Below are 27,068 nucleotides of genomic sequence, written 5' to 3' on the forward strand. Positions count from 1 at the left end.
TGAAAATCCAAGCCCAACACTGCAACCTCTTTTTCCTTTCTGTCTGTTCCATCTCAGATGAGCTGGGTTCGAGACAGCCTGGGTTTCTCTTTGGGATTTATTTACCTACCTTGTGTAATCCACTGAGGGAGTTACCAAATAAACCTCCTGCCTTAAACCTTGGGCTTTGACCTCCTTGGCTGCAGATCATGAAGTTCTCCTGGTCCTGTAGAGTCCCTTCTTCTTCCAAGAAACCTCCTCTCCATTGAGCCTGAGATGGGCTTAAGCACGTTAACAAAGAATAAAAATAAAGAGTTAATCCAGCAATTTTTTGGAATGCGCCTAAAGAAATGGAGTTCCCAGGTACTACAGACTAAAAATAATTATAATAAATGAGCCAGTTCTCATCTGGGTAAAATAGCATGGTTCCATCAAAATTAATGTAGCTCATTAATATAACAATGTTTGTGCCTCAAACGTGCTTTTAATGGAGGTACCCAAATTTAACAATCTAAAATCAGAATTTCATTAGTGAAATCCTAAAAATGAGACTAAAGAGAAGAATTAATTTATTGGAAAGTATTTTATGTCATGCCTTCAAGTGGCCTAATAAAGATTTCTACATATAATTTCATTCCCATTAATGATATTGCAGAGATTAATGCAATGTATTTAAATATATTTTGCATGTCAGGTCCTTGGTACTTCCAGGGAGGATGAGTCCCCTCTTCAAGGACTTGATGGCTTGGAGGGCCAGCAGCCAGTCTTGTAGTCATGCTGGTCAATAAAACCAAGCTGGTGTAAAGCAGGAGTATCTTCATTTACCCAGCTGTTGGCCCAGCCTGCCCACTCCTACTGGGGAACCTCACCTGGACTGGAGAGCCAATGATGCAGGGTGAGGACAACAGTTCCTGGCCCAGCTGCCTCCTTGTGGTCGTTATCTTTGGAGTGAAGTCTTCATTTCCAGCAGCACAAGAGTTTGTCCAGTGCATCCAGCTCTGGGGTCCCAGCACAGGAAGGGCTTTGACCTGTTGGAGGCACCAGGATTGTTCAGAGGGCTGGAGCAGCTCTGCTGGGAAGAAAGGATGGGAGAGTTGGGATTGTTCAGTCTGGAGAAGAGAAGCTTTGGGGTGACCTGATTGTGGCCTTCCAGGACCTGAGAAAAATGGAGAGAGACTGTTTCCAAGGGCCTGGAGCAACAGGACAAGGGGGAATGGGTTTAAACTGAGAGCAGGTTTACATTAGATATATTGGGAAGGAATTCTTCCCAGGGAGGGTGGTGAGGCCCTGGCACAGGTTGCCCAGAGCAGCTGTGGCTGCCCCATCCCTGAAAGTGTCCAAGGCCAGGTTGGACAGGGCTTGGAGCAACCTGGGATAGTGGGAGGTGTCCCTGCCCATGATGATCTTCAAGATTCCCTTCCAACCCAAACCATTCTGTGATTCCACGATCCCATAGGATCTCTGATTCCATGATCCCAGGCAGTTTGCTCTCCCTGCAGTGGGGAATGCAGGGAGGCCACACTCAGGGCTGTGTGTCACATTTTGGCACTGTCACACCAGCCCACACCACAGGGAATCTCCCACAGCACAGAAATATTTATTCCAATTTTCCTCTCTGATCCCAGCTCCCAGCCCCGTTCATTCCTCCTGCCATGGCTCTTTCCCTCTGCCTCCAGGAGCACAGCCCAGGAACGTGCCCCTTGCCCACCTCTGGAAATGGCCATTTTAAATTTGCTTTTTAAAAATGAAATTGCCTCACTGGGCCAGTTGACTTTTATGCTTCCTTACTTGCCAAGTGCAATACTGCTCCTTTGAAAAGCCAAGCACATCACATGGCTCCTGTGCTGCCACCCCTGAAAGAATTAGAAAGGTAGGTTTGGTGGATTTAGTGATTTCAAGCAGTGCTCCCCAAAATCCTCAGGAACTGGTGCTGTACCTGGAGGGGTTTTGCTTGAGGCACAGGGTCAGAGATGCTCCAACAGCACCAGCCTCAGGAGCTTGGACAGACATAAATAAACATTATCACCCCAAATTCACCCTCACAGACTTCTTTTGGTCAGTTTAGAAGCAGAATTAGACCAGAGATTTATAAATAGATTTATTTTTTTTCTGCCTCCACAAAGTTTTGACTTAAACCAACTCTTGTATCTTCACATCAGTGACAGTCTCAGCAGGAACTGAGGTGGAATTTCTCACTGGGTAGAAGGAAACATGGAGGAAAAAGGCTCCTGGAAGACAGGTATCTTTACAAATGACAGAATATTTATTACCAATACCTTTAAAAAAAGATTACATCTGCTAGATCACTGATAAATATCATTTACACCGGGGAGAAAACTACAGCAGCTTTTTTTTTTTTTAAACTTCATTTTTCTTGGTTTTGTGGTTTTTTTTGTTTTTCTTATTTTATTTTATTTTTTTTTTTTTACATAGAAGTAACCATATCAAACTAAGAAAGGAACACAGCTTGAAATACTGACAATATTTCTCTGGTCAACACCCCTGACTTTTACACAAGTGGAATCCTGATTATGAGTTACTGAATAAATATATTTAGAAGGTCTAAAAGTTAACTGTAGTATTTTGTAAGCAAAAAAAGACAAGTTACAGGCAAATTCAAGCTATCAGGAAAAAAAAAATAAATCAAATATACCACTGCAGCGCATTTCAACTTGAAAATTGTATAGAAAATTCCGTTGCCTTTGACCAGCGTTTTCCCATCTGAGCGAACTTACAAAATTCCCCCGTAGTAGCAAACAGTCCTTCCCTTAAGAAGAGTTATTCCATGTGGATATTGTAGTTTTCCAGCGGGACTCTGTTGCCTGCAGGCATCTGTGAAGAGTTTCTAGAGAAAGGCAAACTTCCTACAGAGACCCCCGGGAGATCCCACCTCCCCTTGGACAAGAGCAACCTTCCTAAGCACTGTCCATCGTGGAATTCCCATGGATGAGGAGTTGTGTTCCAATGCACGGGCAGAATTCCCACGGATGAGGAGTTGTGTTCCAATGCACGGGCGGAATTCCGATGGATGAGGAGTTGTGTTCCAATGCACGGGTGGAATTCCGATGGATGATGACTTGTGTTCCAAAGGCAACGAGCCTGGAGCAGTTTTGTGTCTCAGAGTTGCTGGGCTCTGGTTTCCTTGGGATGAAATCCCCAAACTGAGGTGGGCAGGGCTAGGTTTGCCCAACCCTTCGTGTCCCTGGAGGCAGAGATCCCATCTCTGCAGTCCCTTCATCCCTTCCCAATTGGAAGCTGACAGGGATGAAGCCAGAGCTGTGTCAGGGCAGCAGGAACGGCCCCTCGCCGCACGGTGCCAGAGCAGTCGCTGTGCGTCCTGTAGTCCACAACCAACCAAAATTCCTGGGTTTTTGCAACATTCTGAGTATTTCAAGTTTGTCTTGCTTCGGCCTCTGAGTCAAACCCACCACCCTGCGTGTCAGAAGCACTTGGCTGAACACGAGGGTCACTGGAACTGCCACGAAATTCTGTGTTAGAAATGGGGTCTGGGTCGGTCCTGCCTTGAGTGGCCTTGTAAAACTGTACAGTGAACTGGCAGCCAATTTACTAAGAACAACTTTTGAGCTCTCCGTCATAAAGGAAAAAATTCCAAACAATATTTCCGTGATTATGTCGTCCGTAGCGTTTTATAGCAGAGGAAAAAAATTAATATCTACATCATATGTTAACTTTAAAAAATTCTATAAAACACTAAATATATAATAAAAAATATGCATATAAGGACATATGTAAACTGCTTTGGTAACATCATATTACAGATGTTTTCAGTGCATTGCAGAGTTTCCAAGGAAACTTCAGACAAAGCTATATTTGCTTTGAGGAAGTACTGTATAATGCCATTCCTAAAGAAGCATAAACATTTTTTTTTGTTTCCAGTAGTAAGATGTACTCAAACCACAATATTACTTTAGTACTGGGTGTCTTCAAAACAACTAGCTAAATGTTGCTTATATTATAAACCAGAAGTCCTGGGTGTCATTTTTGTCATAAACTGGAGCGGGCTGTGAGCGAGATCATTATCGTGCTGATGGCTGACAGCGTGCAGGCGCTGGACGTCGACGAGCCGGAGCCTCGGGCGTAGGCATCTGAGGAGAGAGGGACACAGGGACAGGGAGAAAGGGGAGAGGGAGAGGAGAGAGAGAGGGAGAGAGGAGTAGGAGAGAAGAGAGAGGGAGAGAGGAGAGAGGGAGAGAGGAGAGAGAGAGAGGAGAGTGAGAGAGGGAGAAAAGGAGAGAGGGAGAGAAGAGAGGGAGAGGAGACAGGAGACATGAAAGAGGGAGAGAGGAGGGAGAGAAAGAGGAGGGAGGAGACAAAAGAAGGGAAGAGAGAGGGAGAGAGGAGAGAAGGAGAGGGGAGAGAGAGGAGGGGGAGAGGAGAAAGGGTAGAGAGAGAAAAGCAGAGAGGAGAGAGGGAGAAAAGGAGAGAGGAGAGGGACAGAGGAGAGAGCAGAGGGAGAGAGAAGAGAGAGGGAGAGGAGACAGGAGACATGAAAGAGGGAGAGAGGAGGGAGGGAAAGATGAACGAGGAGAGAAGAGAGAGGGAGAGAGGAGAGAGGGAGAGAAGAAGCCCACAATGAGCAGAGAACACATGTCACCTCTCCAACTGAATTTTTGGTTTAATTTCAATTCCTGCCACTGTTTTGTTGAGGTTACTTTCACAATTACATGCTTTCACACCCTGGTTACTCACTATTTTGTATTTTTCACAACTGTGCTCTTTTCAAGCTGTTACTTCTGGCCCCAGCCTGGCACAACTCCCATCCTGAAGGAGCCGTGTACCTGCTCGGTGACCCACAGCCTTGAGCCAAATCAGAGCTGGCAGGTGTTCCAGCTCTCCTTCCCTCTCCTGTGCCTGCTGATTAAATTCCTCTGCATGGTTTATACAGCCACAGTGGAGAGAATTCTGCTTTCACCCAGGGTTTTTCACATTGCTGTAATTTTAATGCCATATTCCTGCATTGCAGAGGCTCCTGATTTAATGCAGCTTATAAACTGGGCCATTATTAATGGAAGATGGGACATGGAGATTTTGCAAAAGCCATGTTGTGTAATAAAATACTCTTTCTGTTTGTTCTTCTACACAACCTCATTTCCCTAAATAAATATTTATGCCTCCAACACACAATGGGATATGGCTATACAGTAGCCTTATAAATTTAAAAGCCTCCAACACTGCATTTTGTATTTGGTTATAGCAAATTGCAGTGAAACAATATATTCAACCTATATATGAGTATGGAAGGGAGAGAGTGGAAAGTGTCTAGAGATCTTAAATACAAATATAACTACTTAGGACGGCGTTTCTTATGGTTTAATCTTGGGTTTGGGATGAAATCAGAACCAGGGGCTGCAACGCTGGTCCTTGGCTTTCTGGGTTTCAGCTCCCTGCCTGGGAAATGGATGGAAGTACAGCCTGCCCTGCTGGGATACACAGCCCTGGTCCCTGCAGGACTCTGGCTCCCCATGGAATGGACCCCAATTCCTCCCATCCTCACTCGATATCTTTGGGATTCGGATCTGTTCGCTGCTGCTGCCGTCGCCGCCGTCGCTGACGGGCCGGATCTCAATGATATAATCCTCGTCCAGGGGCAGGGACAGCTCCACGGAGGTTTTATTGGTTTCTATCACAGATGTGCTGCTCTGCCTGTTCCACCTGTACAACACCTGCAGGGAAGGGAGAGACAACAGGGGGCAGAGAGGGCAGAGCCTGAGCATGTCCAGAGTCGCTGCTGCTCTTTTCCTGCCCCCAATGCTCAGACACGGTCTGGTCACAGAGGGGACATGTGGGATTTGCTGGGGACCCAGTGCCAGGTCAGGGAGGTGACACCTGTACCTTCAGCAAGCTAAAATAAACCCCTGTATAAGTAAACACTTATTTACTGATGACATTTCTTCAGGAAACTGAGTTGGAACATTTCATGCAGTGCCACCGACAGCTTCCCAGAATAAATGACTTTTGCGAGTGACCTTCTAAGATCTGGGAGTTCTATTAATTTACATCATAAATTGTGACATAAAATATAAGATTTCTAGGAAAAACCAAGAAAAACAGGCAATGTTTTGCTATGAGTCAGGAAGAAACCCATCTGGCCCTGCTGTCCTAACAGGGAGTTGAAAGAGGACGTTGTAGGAACCCACTGGATACAGTTTGCTTTTTCAGGGTGACAAGTCTCTCTCTCCCTCTTTCAAAGGACTTCTTAATTTGCATTTCAAACCTAAAATATGTAGTGAAAAGTTGGTCCAGATTGCCAAGGTTCATCTGAGGTTTGGACTAAAAACTCTGAGGAGTTACTTCTTTTTGCTAAGCCCATGCAGTGCAGCAAAGATACTTAAAAGTTAGTGCAGAAATTCAGGAGAGCTGGCACAGGCTCCTCAAGCTGATGCCACTGGCATTCCAGACTGGGAACAAAACACAAAGCATGGCCGGGTCCTTCATTGTCTCAGGCCCTGGTGGGAAATGTTTGCACAACTCAACCCCCAAGGCAAGGTCTGGAAATCAAACACTGACACCTTCTCTGGGCCAAATGAAGCCCTTGTGTAAGGTGATGGAGCTGAATTCTTCCCAAGATTTCTCTCTAGTTCAATTATATCCTATTAAAACTGCTACTAATGAGGATTCTCTTCCTTCTTTTTTTTGGCTTTGCTTTCTGAAGGAAATGGGAGCTATTAAAAGAGCATTTTATTTATCTGCAATTAAGGAGCCAACTACAGCCTTTGGAAGGCTTTCACCATGGCAGGAGAGGGGTCCTGGAGGTGGGAGCTCCAGAGGGAGGAGCAGCTGAAGGTCCATGGGCTGAGACCCCCTCACAGGGTGAGGGGAGCAGTGGGAAGAATTCTTGTGCTCATGTTACATAGGCATGGCCTCTGTTTTTGGGGGAATGCCCCAGTTTTTAACCTGGAAAACCATGAAAAACATCTTGTCTGGTCTCACTACAAACCCCAGCTTGACACTGCGCTGGTGGAAATACTCACTTTGTAGCCTCTCACTTCTGACTCGTTGTCCAGTGCTTTGACCTGGTCCCAGTTCAGGATGATCTTGGAGTCGGATGAATTCCACATGATGTTCCCGGGGGGCTGACTCGGTGCTACACCAAAATACACAGGGCATGCTATCACTAAGGAGCACAGTTTCCCAACTGGATCCCTCCCAGCACCAATGAGGCTTCTACCACCAGAGCTGAGCCTGCCTGGAGTCCTTCCCTCTGGAAAGCTAACGAGCTCTTTCACTGATCTGTGTCCTCCAGGTCATGGCAGGTGTGACACGACACAGTGCTCTCAATGAAAAAAGGATTCAGTCAGTTGTTCAACATGCCTGAGCCCAGAAGAAAAAAGCCCTCTTGAACGATGAGATAAATATTTAATTTGCCTGCACAGCTGTGATTTGGGTTTTGCATGCTCTGCTTACTTAACACCGGGGAGAGGAGCCTTCCAAAAGAAAATCGAGTGAAAAGGCCGAGCCTGGGAAGGCTCGTGCACAAAAACCTGGCAAAGAGAAGTCTGACAGCTCTGGCAGCGTCAAGAGGGTTTGAAAACGAGAGAGGGGAGCCCTGGCAGAGCCCCCCCAGGCCAGAGCCCCCCACCCTCCCAACACTCACGTGGCTTTTTGGTGGTGACGTTGACGGGGGCGCTGGAGGGGCCGGTGCCAGCCGTGTTGTAGGCCCTGACTGCCAGGTGGTACAGGGCATTGCCCCTCAGGTTGCCGACCTTTGTAGAGGTTTGGTTGCCGACCGTCCGAATCCTTTTGGCGTTTTCTTCCTTCTCGTCGTGTCGCCAGCACCTGACCTGGGAACAGAGCAGGGACGTGCCCACCTCCAGCCACGGGCTGGCAGCACCCTTCACTTCCAGCACTAACTGTGCCCACAGGACAGATCCTGCATCCTGCCCATCCCTTCCTGTTCCCTGTTAGGGACTGGCCTGGCTCCAGGCTGAGATTTAGCATGAATTAATGGCCACTAAAGCTGCTGTTCTGCTCCCTCCCCAGGAGCTCGGGCACTGCCTGGCCATGGGACACCTTCACACAGGTCCCCCCTCCAAGCTCTGCTCTCCATTTCCAGCCAGATCACACAAGGACGGATGTGTCATTTTTAACCATGTGAGAGAATTCTCTGCTCACTGAGGAGGCAAAGGGAAGCACATCCACCCCAGGAACACACCGGCCCCAGGGCAGGAGGAGCAGCACTATGGGGACTGCCCAGGATGTGTCTCCACATCTCCTCGAGGCTTATTACTGAAAGGATCCTGCACTCTGTCTCCGTACCTCATATCCCTGTATTCTTCCTTTGTGCTGGTTCTCCCAAGGGGGAGCCCATGAAACTTCAACATCTGAGGCGGAAAGACTTCTGGCCAAAACGGTGGTTGGGGCTCTCGTTGGCTCTGTGTGGTTAAAAATAAAAGGAAGACTTTTCAATTTTATGTTCAATTAGTCCCGAGTGTCAAGGGATTTATTTTCTTCACTGCATGAGAAAAGCAGCAAACAAATGTGCACGTTTCAAACCCAGGGCCTGTCAGGCTGTGCTGGGCAGCACTGGCTCCTCCACCTAAGAAATAATATGTCATTGCTAAACTCAGCCCAGGATACCATGTACTGTAATTAGGACAAGTGGGAACATTTTCTAATCAGTGGCCATTAATTCATGCTAAATCTCAGCGGAATTCTTTCCAGATTACATATTACTTTTCCATTAATATCAAAAGATTTCATTACGATTAATGTTATTTTAATGACTACGAAAAGAATTCATCACGGCTCGCCATTTATTAGAAATCAGAGCAGGGGCTCAGGTATCAAAGGATATGCCAAGGTGGAAACTAAACCCTTCCAGACCTAGGGAGGGGGGGAGGAGGGCGGGGTGGGCTCCTGGCTCTACCTTCCTCTGCGGAGTAGACGACGGTGACGGGGCTGAAGGACCCTTCGCCCTTGTTGTTGTACACCCCGACCTTGACCTCGTAGGGCGAGAAGGGTGGCAGGGTCTCGTTCCTGAACACGTATCTGGAGGCATCGGGGGAGGCCACGACCGTCTGCATCCAGCTGACGGTGCCGAAGGGCCGGAACGCCACCACGTAGCCAAAGCCACCCCCGTTCTGCAGCTCCTCGGGCACCGTCTGTGGGCAGGAGAAACACAGCAATGGCTGTGGGGGAACCTTCAGCAATGGCACACACTGATCTGCCCCTCTGGGTGTTGCCTCTCAGTGCTGCTAAAGCTGCTGTTCTGAAGAGAGCACTGGAGATGGGAGGCGGATGGAGTCCTGAATTAACCCATCCTGCCTTTCTGCTCCTTCTCAGAGGAATGCAGCACCTCCAGAAGACACTTCTCCTAAGACCTAATTCACCTTCCTCTACTGACTAGATGGAGCCTCCATTATTGATCTAATTTTAGGCACTGTCATGACTAAGAGTCTGAGGTTTGTTGGGGTGAACCAAGGACACAGTTCCTGCTTTCCCATGTGTAGGTGCTCTCGTGCCTTTGGAATTGCATGTGAAGCCCTGGAGAACACCCTGGACACACTGACACTCCCCACTCTCAGGCTGTCAGCCCCTTAAAAAGCTGCATTAAACCAAAAGCATTCAAATAATCCCTAATGATGGGCCACTCTCCCACAGACGTGGTGCTGAAGCCGGTGCAGGGGTTAGTTCTGCTCAGTCCTGTGTTGTAAGGCCACACCAGCCCATAAAGGAAAGGCCTCTGGACATTTAAACCAGTGAAATGACTGTTCTATCAAAACACAAATTATATTTTGTGCAAATTACGACTCAAACCAACGTCTGCTGTTCTTGCCATGTGTGTTTTTGAAACATATTGCAGTATCTTTAGGAGACACGGCGTAGCTAATTAGCCCAACAGAGGAGGAAATTTAGCACATTGAGTCGTGTGGTGAGGACAAAAACCCATTTATAGGTTTTTAATAACCTTAAAAATATCTCTGGCGATTCATTCTGCCAGCTTGGTCAGAAATAGTGCTAAATGGAAGTGTTAGCATGGCTGGTGAAGTTCATTATTAGGAAAAATATGCCAGCTGCATCGCATCACAACAGGGAAATATGAGCAGACAAATGACTAAAGTTCTAACCCCGTGTGCCTCATGGAATATTAAACATTTTTCATCTCTGTATCTCCTCGTGCTGGCTGCCATGAGCAGCACTGAGAGCCGGCATGCCTTGTGCTGGCTCTTAACTGTTTGCTGCCTGACATCCCATATAGGATGAGGGATGGAGCTTGAACCAGCCAGGCTGGTCAGGATGTGCCAGTTTTATCCCTCAGGTGTTTCTGCCCATCTGTGTTTTGCTGTAGGGATGTGTTGGGGCTCAGGGGGAGCTGAGCTGGTGTCCCTGTGTCCCCTGCCCAGCACTTCCCTGCTGGCTGCCCTGCACAGGGGCCTGGGGAGGGAAGTCCTCTGGCTCCACTTTAGTAGTTGTGCTGTTTTTATCACATAATCTGCACTTTTTTTTTCACTGCAAACCATTTGAAATCTCCAGGAGCTTCACTGGGCTCTGGGCTGAGACTCACCTCCCAAGTAATGACCAGCTCGGACTTGCTCCCTCCACCTCCACTGACATTAGCTGGGGTCACTTCAGGAACTGCAAACAAATAGAGGCAGAGGAGAAATGTGACAACTTTAAAACCATAATAATAATAATAGCACACTGAGGTGGAACAGACCTGTGCAGTGACAGGACTCTGCTGCCCTTCCCCTGCTGGTACCAGGAATGCCATTAAAGTGACTAATTTACCATGGCAAACAGCACATTAAAAGTATGTCAATAATAGTATATTAAAAGTATGTCAATTAACTTGTGTATTCAGTCTCTAATTGTTTAGTTTAAACATTTATCTTCTATAAAGAGGGGCTTTTATTTATTTTCCTATTTCATATTTGGTTCCGTTACGGGCTAAAAAAGAACAGAGCAGCCACCTGCCAAGGGTTGCCCATAACTGAGGTATCTCTTGGCACTGGTGAGCATTTATTCCACAAGATTTAAGTCTGGTGCCCACCCCTACTTACGAGCTTCTTCAGTTCTTCTCTTCTCTGAGGGTCTGCTGGGCTCCCCGATCCCGATCAGGTTGGCAGCCACCACTCGGAATTCGTACTCCACCCAAGGGTTCAGCCCCACCACTGTGGCTGTGAACGTCCTGCCATCGATGACCTCTGGAACTGGAGACAGCCGTGGGTCAGGAATGCAAGGAAAGCCACTAAAATGTTCAAAGCTCTGAGAAAAAGGCACAGAGAAATCTGATTTCCTTAAAAGCGAGCGTTTAACGTAAATACAGAGCGAATAAGGACTGATAAACCTTTTGTCATCTTTCTAACTGCAAAGATGTCCAAGAGGTAGCATTAGACCACTGTGTTTTTAGCCTAGAAATTCCTGCTATTAAAGAGTTTCTCCTAAGTTGCAACTGTTCAAAAACAAAGTGTCAAGACAACAGGTTTAAAGCGTTTTTATTTTTCTCTTTTTAAAACACACTGTTCCCTCTACTTAATGGTTACTGGAACAAAATTAACCTCTGACGGAATGAGCAATTACACCATGGGATTTTTCCCTCTATCAGGGAAATAATTCCACTTTAAGATAGGCCAGATGACACAGGCTGTCCCTGAGGGATGTCTTTATAGACCACAATTACTGTTGTATATCTCCAGCGCGGCAACAAAGGAGAGGAATTCATTCTGTTTTCCCTTAAACATTCATGAGAAAAATGGATGAGTAATAGCACTGACTGGACCCTAAATCTTTGGGTTGCCAAACCTGAAACTAGTTAATAAGAGCAGTGGTCTGCAGCCAGGGAAATTGCTTCTCACATCAGGGAGCAGAGCTGGTCCACGTGTGCATCCCAATGGATGTGTTTTCCAGCAGCGGAGCTCGGAGGGGCCCGGTGATGGATTTACCTGTGCTCACTGCCTGCCAGCCCACCGAGAAGGGGGTCCTTGCTTGCACCACGTACATGGTGATGGGGCTGTGGTTGTCAGCCCCCGGCCTCCAGGACAGCTGGGCCGTGGTGTCCGTCACCTCGTCGATCGTCACGGCCTCGGGGGGGCCGGGGGGACCTGTGGGAGCATCGCAGGAGAGGGGTGGGTGAGGGGGTTCAGGGGGTCATCTTCCCTCACTCAGGACAGAGAAGTCCCTGCAGAGGAGTCGGTGCAGCCCCAGCTCTCATTGCCTGGATGAGACTGGGAGGCGCTGGGGAGATACACCAGCACCATGGATACACCAGCACCATTCCCAGGGAGATACACCAGCACCACGCCCAGGGAGACACCAGTATGTTCTGCTTCACTGCTGGGTTCTTCTTAACCAGTAAAGGCAGCAGGACACACCAGTCAGGGAGAGACCTCTCTCCTCTCTCACATGGCCAATGCTCCTGGGAGTGGTACCTGAGGTGCAGCCTCTTCCCATCTCAGAGAATCCCTGAATGGTTTGGGTTGGGAGGGACCTTAAGGATCACTTTATTCCACCCCCTGCCATGGGCAGGGACATCTTCCACTAGCCCAGGTTGCTCCAAGCCCCGTCCAACCTGGCCTTGGACACTCCCAGGGACGGGGCAGCCACAGCTTCTCAGGGATCCTGTGCCAGGGCCTCCCCACCCTCAGAGGCAAACAATTCTTCCCAATATCCCATCTAACTCCTCCTTCTGTCATTTTGAAACCGTTCCCCTTTGTCCTGTCACTCCAGGCCCTTGTCCAAAATCCCTCTCCACCTCTCTTGGAGCCCCTTTAGGTACTGGATCAAGGTACCCTTTAGGTACTCAAGCAAACTCTCCTCTTGCAACTCACTCTGTGGACTAAAAGCATTCTTATGTGATATTCAGAGAGCTGGACATGGTTAAATATCTAAAATACCCCGAAATCTTCCAATATCCTGCCTTTAAAATGAAAGTTCAGCAGGTCTAGCCAGATTTAATTTCTGAGAAATTAAAACTTTAAATTGTTTTTGCTGGGGGGAGCAGCCACGTAACACAGGCTCAGGGAGCAGCTGGTTCTTCTGCTGCTACACCAGAGAAATGGAATTTCACTGTATTCTTCACAAATTGCTCCTACTGACTGGCAGAGTTTGAAACAAGCTGCATCCACTTCATGGCTGGGAATAACTATGATTTCTGTATCATTGTTTCATATTCCCTAAGATAAATAATTCTTTTTTTTTTCCTAGCATCTAATTTTTTTAACTTAGTATCTCTTATTATTTTGACACAATTTCAATATTTTAAAAACTTCTAAAAATTATTCTCAGGGCTCTATTGATGCACCAGCAATTCACCTCCTGCTCCAGGTCTCACAGTCCAGGGATATTTCCCTGTTTCTGTACAGCAAAACTCTCAGTGCAGCTGTGGGATCACTGACCTGGATGAAGACATCCTGTTGGTCACAGAATCCCAGAATGGTTTGGGTTGGAAGGGAGATTAAAGCTCATCTCACCCCACCCCCTGCCATGGGCAGGGACACCTTCCACTAGCCCAGGTTGCTCCAAGCCCCGTCCAGCCTGGTCTTGGACATTCCCAGGGATGGGGCAGCCACAGTTTCTCTGGGCAGCCTGTTTCTGTGTTTTACCACCTTCAATATTTGTAACAAGTGACAAGATCAGTATTTTATCATCACCAAGGGTCATTTTCTTGTGAGAATTTAATGTTCCTCCTGTTTGTTTACAGAGGCAGCACTAAGGAAATTACCCAACTGAGGTGCCCGGAGCAGCCTCTGTTGAAATATTTGAGCTAAACAACCAAAAAATTCATCTGAAATCGTGCTGCAGCAAAAAACCTGAGAGCCAGTGAAAGAGGGAATTTTCTACTATTTTTTTCAAGCTCTCCTCCTTTCACCAAGTTGCCTGAGAACTCACATAGAGAACATGGGACAGGACAAGAGCAAAAGGCCTCAAGTTGTGCCAGGAGATGTACAGATTGGATATTCAGGAAAATTTCTTCACGGGAAGGGTTGGCAAGCATTGGAACAGATTGTCCAGGGCAGAGGTGGAGTCACCACCATACCTGGAGGGATTTAAAAGCCATGTGGATATGGCACTCAGGGACATGGGTTAGTGGTGGCCTTGCCAGGCCTGGGGGAATGGTTGGACTGATGTTCTTAGAGGGCTTTTCCAACCTAAAGGATTCTATGAATTTCCTGGGGTCTGTGAGAATCAAGAGACAGAGGAGCAGCAAAGTTTGCTTTCCCTAAAGTCAACAAGCAAGAATATATATATAATATTTATTGTAAGGATGCAGACTCAGGGTAACTAATTACAGCTCTGTTAAAGTCCTACTTACACATCACCTGTGCATGGTAATGAATAGATCTTGAAATATCAATGAAGTTCCTAAATCACATTTATCCCAGAAAAGGAATAATATTACTTGGCAGAAGTGCAGTGAATAACCTGAATGCTGCTTCTGCTGCACAGTTCATCAAACAAACGAGCTCAGTTGGTGCAGGTTTGGCATTTAGGACACAAACACGGTGTGTTTACGTGAGCTGTGTCTGCTGGATGAGGGTGTGTATCTGAAACACATCACAGGCACTGTTTGAGAACGTGGTGTGAACCCCAGTGCGTGCTCAGAGGTTTTTTTCTCAGATTAATTACAAGATGCTGGGGGAAAAAAAAAAAACAAAAAGAGAATTTTTACAACAACAACACCAACAACAATAACAAAATTCAAATACCTCTTACAATCAGGTCTGCAGCAGCCGAGAGCTTGTCTACACTTGTTTGCACCATGCAGACGTATTTCCCCGCGTGCTTCAGCTGGATGCTTCTGATCATCAAATCACCAGCTGAATCCTGCTGATAAAGTAGGGAAAAGTGGTTACAATTACTTTTTAATGAGCGCTAAACATCATTATCACATGAAGGACACTGTGACTAATGGATTTACTTTGCTCTGGCTGATGAAAACATTAGTAATGCAAGCTTGGCCTATTAAAGGGATGTGTCTGCCTTGGAGGGGAGAGCGGGAGTGCCTCTGAAGTTCTGGCTCCTCCCCGGGGCAGGGGAGCAGGGCTGGGGTCTGGGAAACACTTTCTCTTAGTAACTGGTTGTAGTTTGGTTGTAGTCTACAACTGCCTTGTAAGGGGCAGAGGAGGGGCAGGCACTGAGCTCTGCTCTGGGGGGACCAGGGACAGCACCCAGGGAAGGGCTGGAGCTGTGTCAGGGCAGGCTCAGGTTGGATCTCAGGAAAAGGTTCTTCCCCCAGAGGGTGGTTGGCACTGCCCAGGCTCCCCAGGGCAGTGGGCACAGCCCCAAGGCTGCCAGAGCTCCAGGAGGGTTTGGATGATCCTCTGGGGCACAGGGGGTGACTCTTGGGGATGGTCCTCTACAAGGCCAGGAGTTGGACTCAATGATCCTTGTGGGTCCCTTCCAGCTCAGCATATCCTTGGATTCTGTGATCATTAAAACAACGTGACAAAGCTGATGTGGGGCAGGTTCACACCTCTCTGGATATCCCATTTACACCCTCTCTGGTGTTCAGATGCCCAAGTTGTGTCTCCCTTCCTTCCACAAGTGAAACCCAGCCCGAAATCTAAGACATCTGCAATAATTTCCTGGCCTTGTCTGGCAGCCAGCATTCTGATTGCCCCGTGTTTTTGTGCTAAAGATCATGAGAACAGCACTCTCCCAGGAAATCTTGCATCACCTAACAGCAGTAATTTGTTTTCCAAACGCCAAGTGCATGTCTGATTAACTATTGAATAGAACTAATTAGGCTTCTCTGTGTATCTGAAGCTGAAAACACTCTCTAAATTTTTCTCCAGACACAAAGCATTGGGTCCATTGGAAATCTCAGGGTAACCTTGTGATTGTGGCTTTTTGACTGAGAAATATTAATCAAGTTTGTAATTTTAGCTTTGCAGGCCGAGCAGGTGCAGTCACCCCAAAATGTGCAGCCTGGGCATCAGTCTGTAAGGGTATCTTTTAAGGCTTGGAAATTGTGTTTCCTTTTCCTTTCAGTATTAAATTGCACCCCTGAAAAATGTAAATATAGACTGTCACTCTGCCTGAGACTCAGCAGAGTCCACAGCTCTGCTGAGCCTCCTTTAGAGACACAGGAAAAACCCTTGGTGAAAATTTTGCACTTTTCCCCTCATTTTTAGAGCTCCTTTCACCCAATAAAAGTGAAAAAAAAAAATCATAAGGAAGGATAAGTTAGAATTTAAACAACCCAAGCCCTGCCTAAACAGGGTAAATTAGATGAACTCTGAACTGCAAAGGAAAATATTATGGTTACAAAGCAAAGCTTTCAGAGATGGTCTGTGAAATCACTGCTTTTCTTACTAAAAATTATTTGGGAATTATTTTGAGTCATAAAACTGGCATGAGAAGCTGGGTACAGGTCTGACAGATGTGCCACCTTCTTGTGTGAAGCTCCCCTCTAACAGATGGCATCCTGAGGTATCTCTTTGAGCACTGTCCTTCTCTCCTTCTCCAATCCCCAAAATTTATGCCTCAGCATCTTCAGGAAATCTAAAACTATTAGAAGAGTAGTTTTATTTTAACTTAAAAACCTGCCCTTCAGAAGTGAGGTAAGAGCAGAGAAAGCCAAGCAGAGATGGACCATCAGGGCACCTCTGCCCCGCTGAGGGTGCTCCGGTGCTAAACCTTCCTGCAGAGGCACAAAATGCCAAATGCCCCAAGAAAATTCTCCCCTCTTGTAATGAAAGTCAGCAATTCCTACCTTCCCACCTTTGCTTCCCCCATCTGCCACTTGACCATGGTCCTGAGCAGCAGCCATGGACTGTCCAACCATCATTTCCCACTTGTCCCTCTCCTGGGTTTCCACAAACATGAACTTTTCAACCTTCAAATAAACAATTCTCTGGGCATTGCAGAAGTTTACATTGTCAGTGGGTACTTACTGGGTTTCCCAGAAACAAAAAAAATCAACCAAACAATCCAAAGATACCAAGGTGGCATTGCCAGGAAACCTGCACAGATAAGACTGAGAAGAAATGTCTCCTCCAGAGGTGGGGGATATTGGCAATACTCTGCAGGTTATTTTGTGCAGAGGAAAAATAGTTATTCTAAGCATGTGGTCAGAAGAGGAGGACACAGACAGAGACAGATAAACATGGCAACAAACCCTGCCTGAGCATTTTTGAGGATATTGTCTGATCTTCTGCTATTTTCTCTATAAATACAAAGTTCTACAATGGTTACAGTTTACATTTATTTTACTGTTTCAGACAGAGAAAATCTATTATGGATTTCTTCCTTGAAGGAGGAGGCAGTTTTTTGCAGTGAGAAAACATATTTTAGGTCTCCTGACATCCCTCCCACTGTTCATTTGAGCAGATTTGTCATGCCATGAAGGAAATCATAACAACTCTGCACCAGCTCTAATGAACTAATACACTGGCAATGTTCATCTCAGTCTATGAAGAGAAGACAACACAGAAACATGGAATCATTTGGAGTGGAAAAGCCCTGTAAGATCACTGAGTCCAACCATTAACCCAGCACTGCCAGGGCCACCACTAAACCATCCATATGGCTTTTAAATCCCTCCAGGACTGACTTAGCCAAGCCCATTCCTTCTCTTAGCAGCCCTTTTCTATTGTTACCTGCTTTTAGTCCAGTGAGGAGATGCTTTAGAGTTAATACTTACCCCTCCCACTCTTTCAAAGTGATCCCCATCCTTCTCAAAGTCTATCAGGTGCCCATTAAATGACCAGGTGAACATGATATCCAGGGAGTGGTCGTGAGAGACCTGGCATGGCAGGACAATGCTCTCCCCAACGGTGACATCCATGCTGAAAGGAGACACCATGACCCGGGTTGGATCTACAAACAACAAAGAAAGGGGGAAAAGAGCATTCATCTGGTTCTCCTGAGGAACATGTAGAGCTGAGAGAGATCCTAAGCAGTCTCCCACAACTGCAGTGATCACTTAGGAAGGTCCTTAATGTAACAAGTGAACTATCCCATCTTTGCTTTTATCCTCCAACATCTTTCTCCAGCTGTTGGATTGAAACACTGTTAATAAACCCTCCAAAATCCTCTTCCACTCACCATCCTGATGAAGAAGGAGAAAAGAAAGGGCTGGAAAAGAGTGCAGCAGATCTGAAAGGCTTGGTTAAAATTTTTGAGAAAGCTTGGAAGTCAGAGATTCTCTTCTTTGAATCTTCTTACTTCAAAGAGCTGTTTCACAGTCACACATTGTTCACCACGGTTATAAAAAACTATTCTGTTGTTCCTGTAATAAATGTTGCCTCAAGAAAACTCTCTCAGTGTAAAATCTCCAAAACTAGAATGAAGAAGGGGATATTAAAAACATGAGTGATATCTGCTCACATCTGGAAAGGGAAAGAATTGGCTGAGGTTACTGTTGTACCTCATTTTTATTGCAAACTCGGTGATTGTGTAGAACACTGGCCACGCTCTCTGTGGTTTGACATTTCAAAGCCAGGCTGTTTTCTTTGTGCCAGGAGAGTCCCCAGAAAGAATAAACATAAATAATGAGAGATACCAACCAAACCTTTGACACCATGGACACCAAAACCCTGCCCCAACAAGCCAAGTGCTGTGGTGATGTCAGAGAGGGGTTTTGGGGGGGGGTTGTGGCTCTGGGGGTGGTGACTCCAGATGTCACTGCCCTGTTGGACTAGAACTGAGGAATTATTTCAGGGAGATGAAGTAGAAAAAAGGGCACTGCCCTAAACATGACACTTCCAAAGGGAAGCCCCCAAACCTCCAGGGACCTGTGATGCAGCAAGTTCTGCCTGTTAGATACAGGCAGCAGCTCCACCTCAGCTTCCAGACTAATCCCTTATTCCCAGCTGGAGTTCACACAGATCCTTCCCCACTGGTTTAATGGTCTATTTTTCACTTGAGTCCTGCAGTAGGAGCAAAATGGTGGCACAGAAAGATGAGCCCTGACACATTATGCAGACTCCAGCTCCTCGTCTGTGCCTGTGAATTCCCTCTGCCTCTAAAGCTGACATTCCTCTTTCATTTCTGTTGACAAAAATGCAGTAATTTTTTCTACAGGGCCTCAGAGGAAATGAAAAGGAGACAAAATATTGCTTAACAATGAGACCAAAAGTCTGAAAATCATATAGAGATAGATATTTTTGCTTATTCCAAAAATCTATTCTGCACAACTGCCATGCTAAAATAATACCAGCACTATTCAATCTCTGGGATATGACACCAAAATCTTAACTACTTCTTCCAGAGACTACTGCCCAACTGCTTAAGCCTCTGCTAAAATAATAAAGATACAGCAACAAAGATATGGACTGGACAGAACTACTCCCTGAAATCCAGGGGATGCAAAGCTGTTCCCAGATTTTTGAAGACCTTATCAAAAGTGTACAGGAGGTGGTGAAAAAGATTTAATCTCTGTCTGTATGGATTTCAGACCAAGTCCTCGGGGACTTGGCTGTGTTATCTTGGACAAATTTATTTCATCTATTTCATTTATTTCAGTTCTTCTAAAGAGAGCAACTCTTAACACAACCACAGCAGGTATTATAAGGCTTAACTAATTAATACAATTAAATGATTAATACATTTAAAATTTCTTAGGCATGAGCAGTATAAGTGCACAGGACTAAAACAATGCTTAATTGTTGCTTAGATTTATGGCATTATTTTTGTATAACTGATGGATCAGGATTTCCCAGTCACTTGGTGTGGCTACAACTCAAATTCAGGAAGACTCAGAGCATCCCAAGCTCAGGATGCTACAGGAATACCCACACCAGCAGTAGGGCTCAGGCATGGAATCACTCACTGAAATTCCTCTCAGCATCAGAAGTTCATCTATTTTATAAACATGTAAAGAATGAAGAATATAAATACATGGAATAGAATATATAATATAATTGTATAGGATTGTAGAATACAGAATATATTCTCAAATGGAATTCTGGTATATATTCTGTATTGTGGAATTCTATACAATTCTGGAATATATTTATATTCTAGAATATGGTTAGAATATTTATTTAGAATTATAGAATATAGAGTTATAATAGAACTCTAGAATTTATATTCTATATAGATATAAAGAATATAAAGAAATGGGCATTTGCTAAAGATCAGAGCAGCTCAGTAGAGCTCCTGCAGATGTAGGAACTCAGTGCCTGGCTCCTCAAAAAATCAGCCCACAGGTTTCATGGAATCATGGAATTATTTAGGTTGGAAAAGCCCTCTAAGATCATCAAGTCCAACCATTCCCCCAGCACTGCCAAGGCCACCACTAACCCACATCCCCAAATGACACATCTACACATGCTTTGAATCCCTCCAGGGATGGGGACTCCACCCCTGCCCTGGGCAGCTGTGCCAGGGCTGGACAACCCTTCCACTACAGAATTTTTCCAACCTAAACCTCTCCTGGTGCACCTGGAGCCCCTTCCTGCACGTCCCTGGGAGGATGAGGAGCCAGGCAGGGCTTGGGGCCGTGCTGGGCTGTGTGTGACTGTCTGTAGGTGTCACTGAAGGCTCAGGGAAGCAGCAAAGCTCCCTCTCAGCCTTCCTTTCACGCCAGCATTTTCAGGAGCACGCTTTTTGTGTGACAGGAACAGCACTTTGCAGTTTTCCATGGTTTTCCCTGCTCTCCAGCCCCTCTGGCAGCACAGGGGGCTCATCCTGTGGGGTGTCACTGCGGGCTCTGAGCAGCCTCAACGCTCACGGGGCTGTTCCTCAGCTGGAGCAAATCCTCATGGTCACCCCAGGACAGCTCTGGATGCCCAGCCATCCCCCAGCCTCCCTGGGGGGGTGCACTGAGGTCATCTGAGCTTGTCTTACCTATTTCTGTCCTGCCTTACATCCCGATTTTCCTGCCTTACCTCCCTTGGCTTTACTGCTGCAGCACATTGCAGAGCACTTGGTGTGTTCCTGACTGATTGTGTTTCCTTCACACTGCAAGAGATTTTAACAAAGTTTTCTTCCTTGCCTAGAAGAAAGGGAGCTGAGCAGCACTTCCCATCTGTGGGAAGGCTGGAATTGCTTCCCTCCTGTCCCTGCAAACAGCAGCCTGGCAGTGCCATTAGTGCCGTCTGCATCTCCTGGCTGCTCTTGGGATCCAGGGATGGATTTCCCAGCTGCAAAGCCAGAGGCTGCAGGCACTGCAGGCATGGGCTGAGGGGCACCATTATCCAATCTTCAAAGGATCCATCCCACATGGATGTGCTATCGACTGGGTGTCCCTCAGGAGGGATCCCTTGTTTGGGGTAAGCGGCTCTGCCTCGCTGCCCCTGCTATGCGTGGCTGGGCCGTGTCACATCGACCTGCTCAATGTGACACAGCGGGACATGACCTGCAGGGGCACGACAGGAGTGACAGAAAACACAGCACAGGCTGACACTCACAGATAATGCTTTTTTTTCTTTAAAAATATAGGTCAGTTCAGAACGTGCAAAGAGCTTTTGAACGATCACAGAATCCCAGGATGTGCTGAGCTGGAAGGGACCCACAAGGATCATTGAGTCCAGCTGCTGGCCCTGTAGAGGATCATCCCAAGAGTCCCACCCTGTGCCCCAGAGGATCATCCAAACCCTCCTGGAGCTCTGGCAGCCTTGGGGCTGTGCCCACTGCCCCGAGGAGCCTGGTCAGTGCCCAACCATTTTCCTGAGATCCAACCTGACCCTGCCCTGACACAGCTCCAGGTCCTGTCACTGGGCACCACAGATGCAAGAAGAGCAGGGAAAGCAAGAAGCCATGTCACAGATATTGTGCCCATCAGCAAGATTTCCACTGACCAGAGGGTTTTTTTCAGACCTGCCTCTGTTAAGTGGCTCCTTGGATCCCATTCCCAAACGTGCCCCTCTCCAACCCGGCTCAGCTCCACAGGGCATGGATCCAGTGATGGCAATAACCACAGTGCTTTTCAGTGAAGGATATCAAAGTCCTCAGTAAACAATGAGATGTGCTTTGCCAGCCCTGGCTGCTGAAGGAATAAAGGGCATTTCACTATAATAAAAGGCTGAGCTGTAACATGCTCGGGAGATACAGCTCTTCTTGTTGGCCTCAAATCAGTGGAATTGAACATTCAGAGACAGATTAAAAAAAAAGAGATAATGCAGCATTTCCAAGGCTGGTTGCTGAACCCTGGGCATGTAATACCTAAATGCTTATTTAGAGATCTATCCTGGTACAGAGGGGGTCAGAGGAGAAGGAAGACAAGGGAATATTCTGGTTTTGACATATTTAGCCAGCATAAAAACCCTGAAGAAATCAGAACTCCTCCCCCCCAAATTCATGCTTCTTTCAGACTGTTCTGCTTCTAAGGGAAATTTTCTGAGATCTTGCAAAGACTTATTCCTTCCTCTCCTCTTCCAGCCTTGCCTTCACTTCAGTCAAGTTTGTGCTTTCATGCTGCTAATGGGAATTCTGTAAAAAGATCCTATAGAACCAGGGATTCATTAAGGTCGGAAAAGACCTCCAAGATCATCAAGTCCAACCTCTGACCTATACTGAGGTCTGAGGTCCCTCTCCCCTTTACATTTTGCCTAAGTAGGAAAAGTCTGTTGTAAATACTCATGGCTTTGGTTATGGACAGAAAAAAACAGTCTGGAGCTTTAAATGGAATAAAAAAACCCCAGCAGTGTTTGTTTTTGCTGATGGGTATTTTCTTCAAGCACATAAGAAATATTCATCTCCCACCTATTATCCTCAGAGTTAAACAGCTGAGCAGCTTGGATGTGTCCTGGCCAGAGTGGCTCCTCCAGGATGGGGAGGGAGGATGTTTATTCCAGGCTGGACAAGGGGAGCCCACAGAGCCAGAGCCATTCCAGCCCCTGGGCTCTGACTCTGCAGCAAGATCCGTGCTCAGAGCATGCCAGGGCATCTGCTGGGTGGGTAATGAGAGCCAGGGTGGCTGACAAGGTAATTCCAGGTTCAAGCATCAGTGCTCAAGTGCAGGAGTTTATGTTCAATTACCAGATGCTTCAAACAAGGCACTGAGACAAAGGCAGGCGATGCCAAGCACAGGCTGCAGCCAATTCCAGGGAAAACGGTGCTGCTTTTCCTGGGGCTCTACTTCCATCACTCTGCTGATATTCCTTATGTGGATCTGGGCAGATAAGCAGCAGTTTCAAGTTTGATTAACTATCTAATTACCTAATTCTCTTAAATTAGTCTTAAAGATGCAGATATGTTTTTTCCTGATTTGCATAAGCCATTTCCTGTACCAAGGTTTGGGAAGTAAACCTTTGTCTTGGATAAACTGCAAGGCTCAATCACTGTTCTCACTGGACCACAAACTAGGGGTAATTGTGCAAATTTGCAGTAATGAAGGTTTACCTTACATGTATCAAAGATAAATCTTGTTTCCTGTACAAGCTTTGAAACTGTGTTTTTCCTGCAGATTAACTCAAATATTTGGGACTTACTTTTCCTCCCCTCCCTTTTTTTTTTTTTTTTAGAATACCAGCATGTTTACCATTTCCATTTTGCCTTTTATCAGTGGGAGTTAATAAATGCATTGCAGATCAATGTCCTCTATTTGCAATGACATTTTACATTATTGTATTGATTCCAAGGCAAATCGTGTCCAGAGATAATAAAAATCAATCTTGGAGGTAGAGTCACCTGGTTTCTATGAGCAACCAAAGAATCCAAGTCCAGTACATGAAAACACTCAAATGTGCTCTAATGTTTCTTTCTCTGTTTGTGAATGAAACATTTAGCCAAGACCATAAAGCCAAAAGCATCTGAGACTTGACTAGTGAAACTTCTGGGAGCTCCGAGCACCATCAGACACTGAGATCTGCAGAAAAGAGGAGAATACACCCCTGAACTAAAGAGATTAAAAAGCAATGAATAATATAAAATAATAATAATATGAGAGCAAAGCAAACTACAGCTATCTTAGCAGACCCAGTACCTTATGGGGCACAATTGAGATAAAAAAGAAAGGGGGAAAAGGGAAATATTTACAATATTTGGACTTGAAAGTATCACAGATGTGAACTGTGACGAGTCACATACAGAATTTCAGGAACAGGGACATGGTTTTTATGCCAGTCTCTGTCCTCTTTTCCATATAATCAGCTGTTACACATGTACCAGACAAGTAACTGATTTATAAGCACAGTTCTTACCAGGAAATTCCACAGCACTTACAGTACCCTCTGCTGTGTACGATGGTGCTTCAGCCTAATAAAATATAATCCTATTAAAAGGACACTATCAGTTTAGAAAAGGGACTTTAGGCCTGGGACTAAAGTCACTTAGCTCTGATTTTAGCAATGTGTGTGATTAGTGCTCCAGATCTTTCCATGTAATCAGGCAGCACTGAAGGCAGTGAGACACGGCCTGGTATTTAACAGGGATTAAGGAAAGGAGGGATGGAAATCTGACCTCTCTGGGAAGAGCACAGACTTCAATTCAGCAACACACACAGTTGAGCTGGGCATTTAGGACATGCTAAAATTGCTTTCCTGAAGGAGGATCTTTATCTTGCAGTTTCCTTGGCCTAAATCTTGCTCTGTCAGAACCAATACAATTATTTTTAGCTGGGTGCCTGAGCCCCATTCTCTGAGGAAACCTCTGCTTTCTGTCAGGGTGGGAAAGGTTGTTTTAAGAGGCAAGTTTGGATGTTATTCCCTGGCACTGCACTCCTAAGTGTCCCATCCCTCCAGCTGCTCCAGGTTCCCTTTTTCAACAACAGTTTCCTTCTCAGCTTCATTCAGAGCTGAACTGCAGTCGAGGTACAAGTTATTAACATATTTCTTACACTGATAGTGAAAAACAAGCTGCCCATGGATTGAAAACTGTCTAAACTTGATGTAAGAATCTCCCTCCCAGGAATTAATGCCTCCCATTGCCCAGGCAGGGAGCAGGCAGTCAATCAGGGGATTGCATTTCTGCACACTCAAATCTGCATTCTCGGCGTGGCTGAATAATAAATGAAGGTTAATTTAAATCTGAAAACACATTAAGACTGGAATTGCATGGAAAGATACTGGGGAGGGATGTGCCATTAGAGCAAATTCAAAGAAAAAAATATATGAAAATATATCCACTCCACCCAGAGTGCAGAGAGTGTTACTTACATGACGAGAGGGCACAATAGTCCACTTTAACCTCCATTTTCCCCAGTGCAATGCAATCTGATCAAATCAAGCTCTCTCCGTGCAATTGTCACAAAGAAAATCATGTGTAATGGGGTCTGGAAATGACAATCAAATCTGTCACTCAGAGAAATTTGTGCTTGCTCTTTCCAGCAGCACCCAACAGCTCCTGATTACAACACAGACCCCAAACTTGCCTCCTCCAGCTCTCGGCCTTTCAGGTTGAAATAAAAGTCACTTCAGAGGTGCCTGGGATGAAATGGCTCTGTTTGACAAACGATTCCACGTTTGTGACACGTTTTACAGATAACCCAGAGAATTCACGGCGTCACCTTTTGTGGGCTATTGATTGCAACCAGCTGATATCCGTCTTTTCAAGTATGGAATAATCTACTGTCATTGCACAAATGATGGCTGTCTCCCCGAGAAGGTTAATCAGATACAGGAGGAATCATATCTAATCTTTGATAAATTGCAAGGCGCTCAGGGATCAATCACTGCTCTCCTTGGCCCACAAGCCACGGGGCGTTGTGCCAACGTAACGCTGCCCGTGGACACGGTGCCCAACAACACCCTGCCCCCTGGAAGAGTTCAGCCTGCTCAGATGGTTCATTTATGGTGCTTTTTCGTGCTTTGAACAGCAACGACCATAAATCAAAAGATTTCAGAGAGCATCAGGGAAGCAACAACCTGAAATCCAGGCACTCAAACTGCAAAATTAGAAATGCGACTTAAAAGTGTGACTGGCACGTTTTTAAGGTACAAATACGTATTTTAGGTCTTTCCTACATGAATTTTATGTCTATTTTCCACACCCTCCCCATCAGGACCAAGATGTCAGGATTAGCTGACGTGCAAGAAGAAATCCCAAATTAAGAGTCACTAGGAGCCTCTTGAGCTGTCAAACTCATGGAACAGCCTGAAAATCCCTAAGCTGGACTTTCCACCTTCCCAGTGAATGATCCATAGCTTAACCATCCTTAATATCACGTGGATCAAGGCTTGCATGTGTCATCAATGCCTTGGGATAAGCCAGACCTGGGGTACAGGTCATTTATCAAGCAGCCCAGGACAGATTCATCTTCCCATGTGCCATTTGCATCTGGAAAGGGAAGTGGAGGGGAGCACCTACTGACACCTCTGAAAACAGGACAAGTTTTTACTGTTTTTTAACTATTTTGTTTTACTATTACATTACAGCTTGTGGAAAGTATACATTATACCTGTAAATTTAAGTCAAATGAAGGAAGCACAACAGCACATAAATACAAACCCAGCTTCAAACCTCAGGATTTTACAACTATCTAAAGAACTGAGTCAGGCAACAGGGAGACATGGAAAACAAGAGGGAGGGGGTGATTTTAGCACTTTTTATCTGTATTCCTTGAGGAATTGTATCCACGGTGCCCACGGCTCCTGCTACCAGAGCACAGCAGGGGAGCCAGCCCCTTAAACCCTAGTCTGAACATTCAGACTTTGAATCACAACCAAATGTGAACAATTAAGCTAAACAGAACTCCCATGAAAAGACAATTAGATAAGCAAAAGAGGAGGAAGAGTGCAGAGCAAAGAGGAAGGTTGCTCCAGCAATAATTGGGAATAAAACAAATTCTCCTCCTCACTTTCTGTCTGACCTTGAGCAAGTCATTAAAAGTCTCTGCTGCCTTATTTGCCCAGTCTATAAAATGGATCAGACCTTCATTATAAACTGTTTTGTCTTCCTACACCGCTGTGCACAGCAGATATTTTTATTTAAGATTAACTTTTTCTCGAATCCCCGTTGGGACTTCCACACCACCACGGGCACGTCTGACGCCCAAACACCTATTACTGAACAAATCAAGTGGCAGTAAGACCAGAACCAGCAAAACAAACACTGAAACAAAACTTCCTGGGTTGCAAAGGTCTAATTTGTTTCCTGGGGAAGGTGAGCTGGTCTCTTGGTGCCCTGTGCTCCCTGGCGAGGAAGTGACTCGTTCCAATTAATTAGTGACACACAGAGGAGACAAACCCTCCTTCCAAGGGATGTGTCACTGCTCTGCTGTCTGGCTGAGCCCTGGTTATGAT

General features: G+C 45.9%; 1 protein-coding gene across 4 annotated transcripts in view; it reads right to left on the reverse strand.

Annotated features, from left to right (window-relative positions):
- Positions 1 to 2,221: 2,221 nt before the first annotated feature.
- CNTN4 (contactin 4) overlaps positions 2,222 to 27,068 on the reverse strand; it is a 286,454-nt gene continuing 261,607 nt past the window's right edge. For 3 of the 4 annotated variants that reach the window (XM_017827116.1, XM_017827117.1, XM_017827118.1), the window contains 11 exons: positions 17,585 to 17,760; positions 14,646 to 14,766; positions 11,883 to 12,041; positions 11,001 to 11,150; positions 10,505 to 10,575; positions 8,867 to 9,101; positions 8,257 to 8,372; positions 7,595 to 7,781; positions 6,972 to 7,084; positions 5,495 to 5,663; positions 2,222 to 4,085 (listed from right to left, as the gene is read on the reverse strand). In XM_017827116.1, the coding sequence (XP_017682605.1) occupies positions 3,985 to 4,085; positions 5,495 to 5,663; positions 6,972 to 7,084; positions 7,595 to 7,781; positions 8,257 to 8,372; positions 8,867 to 9,101; positions 10,505 to 10,575; positions 11,001 to 11,150; positions 11,883 to 12,041; positions 14,646 to 14,766; positions 17,585 to 17,760 (1,598 nt within the window). In that variant the 3' untranslated portion in view covers positions 2,222 to 3,984. The remainder of the gene's footprint in view (positions 4,086 to 5,494; positions 5,664 to 6,971; positions 7,085 to 7,594; positions 7,782 to 8,256; positions 8,373 to 8,866; positions 9,102 to 10,504; positions 10,576 to 11,000; positions 11,151 to 11,882; positions 12,042 to 14,645; positions 14,767 to 17,584; positions 17,761 to 27,068) is intronic. The other variant, XM_017827120.1, reaches the window with a different exon arrangement.

This window comes from Lepidothrix coronata, unplaced genomic scaffold (genome assembly GCF_001604755.1).
Source record: "Lepidothrix coronata isolate B3197 unplaced genomic scaffold, Lepidothrix_coronata-1.0 Scaffold134, whole genome shotgun sequence".
Taxonomy (NCBI): domain Eukaryota; kingdom Metazoa; phylum Chordata; class Aves; order Passeriformes; family Pipridae; genus Lepidothrix; species Lepidothrix coronata.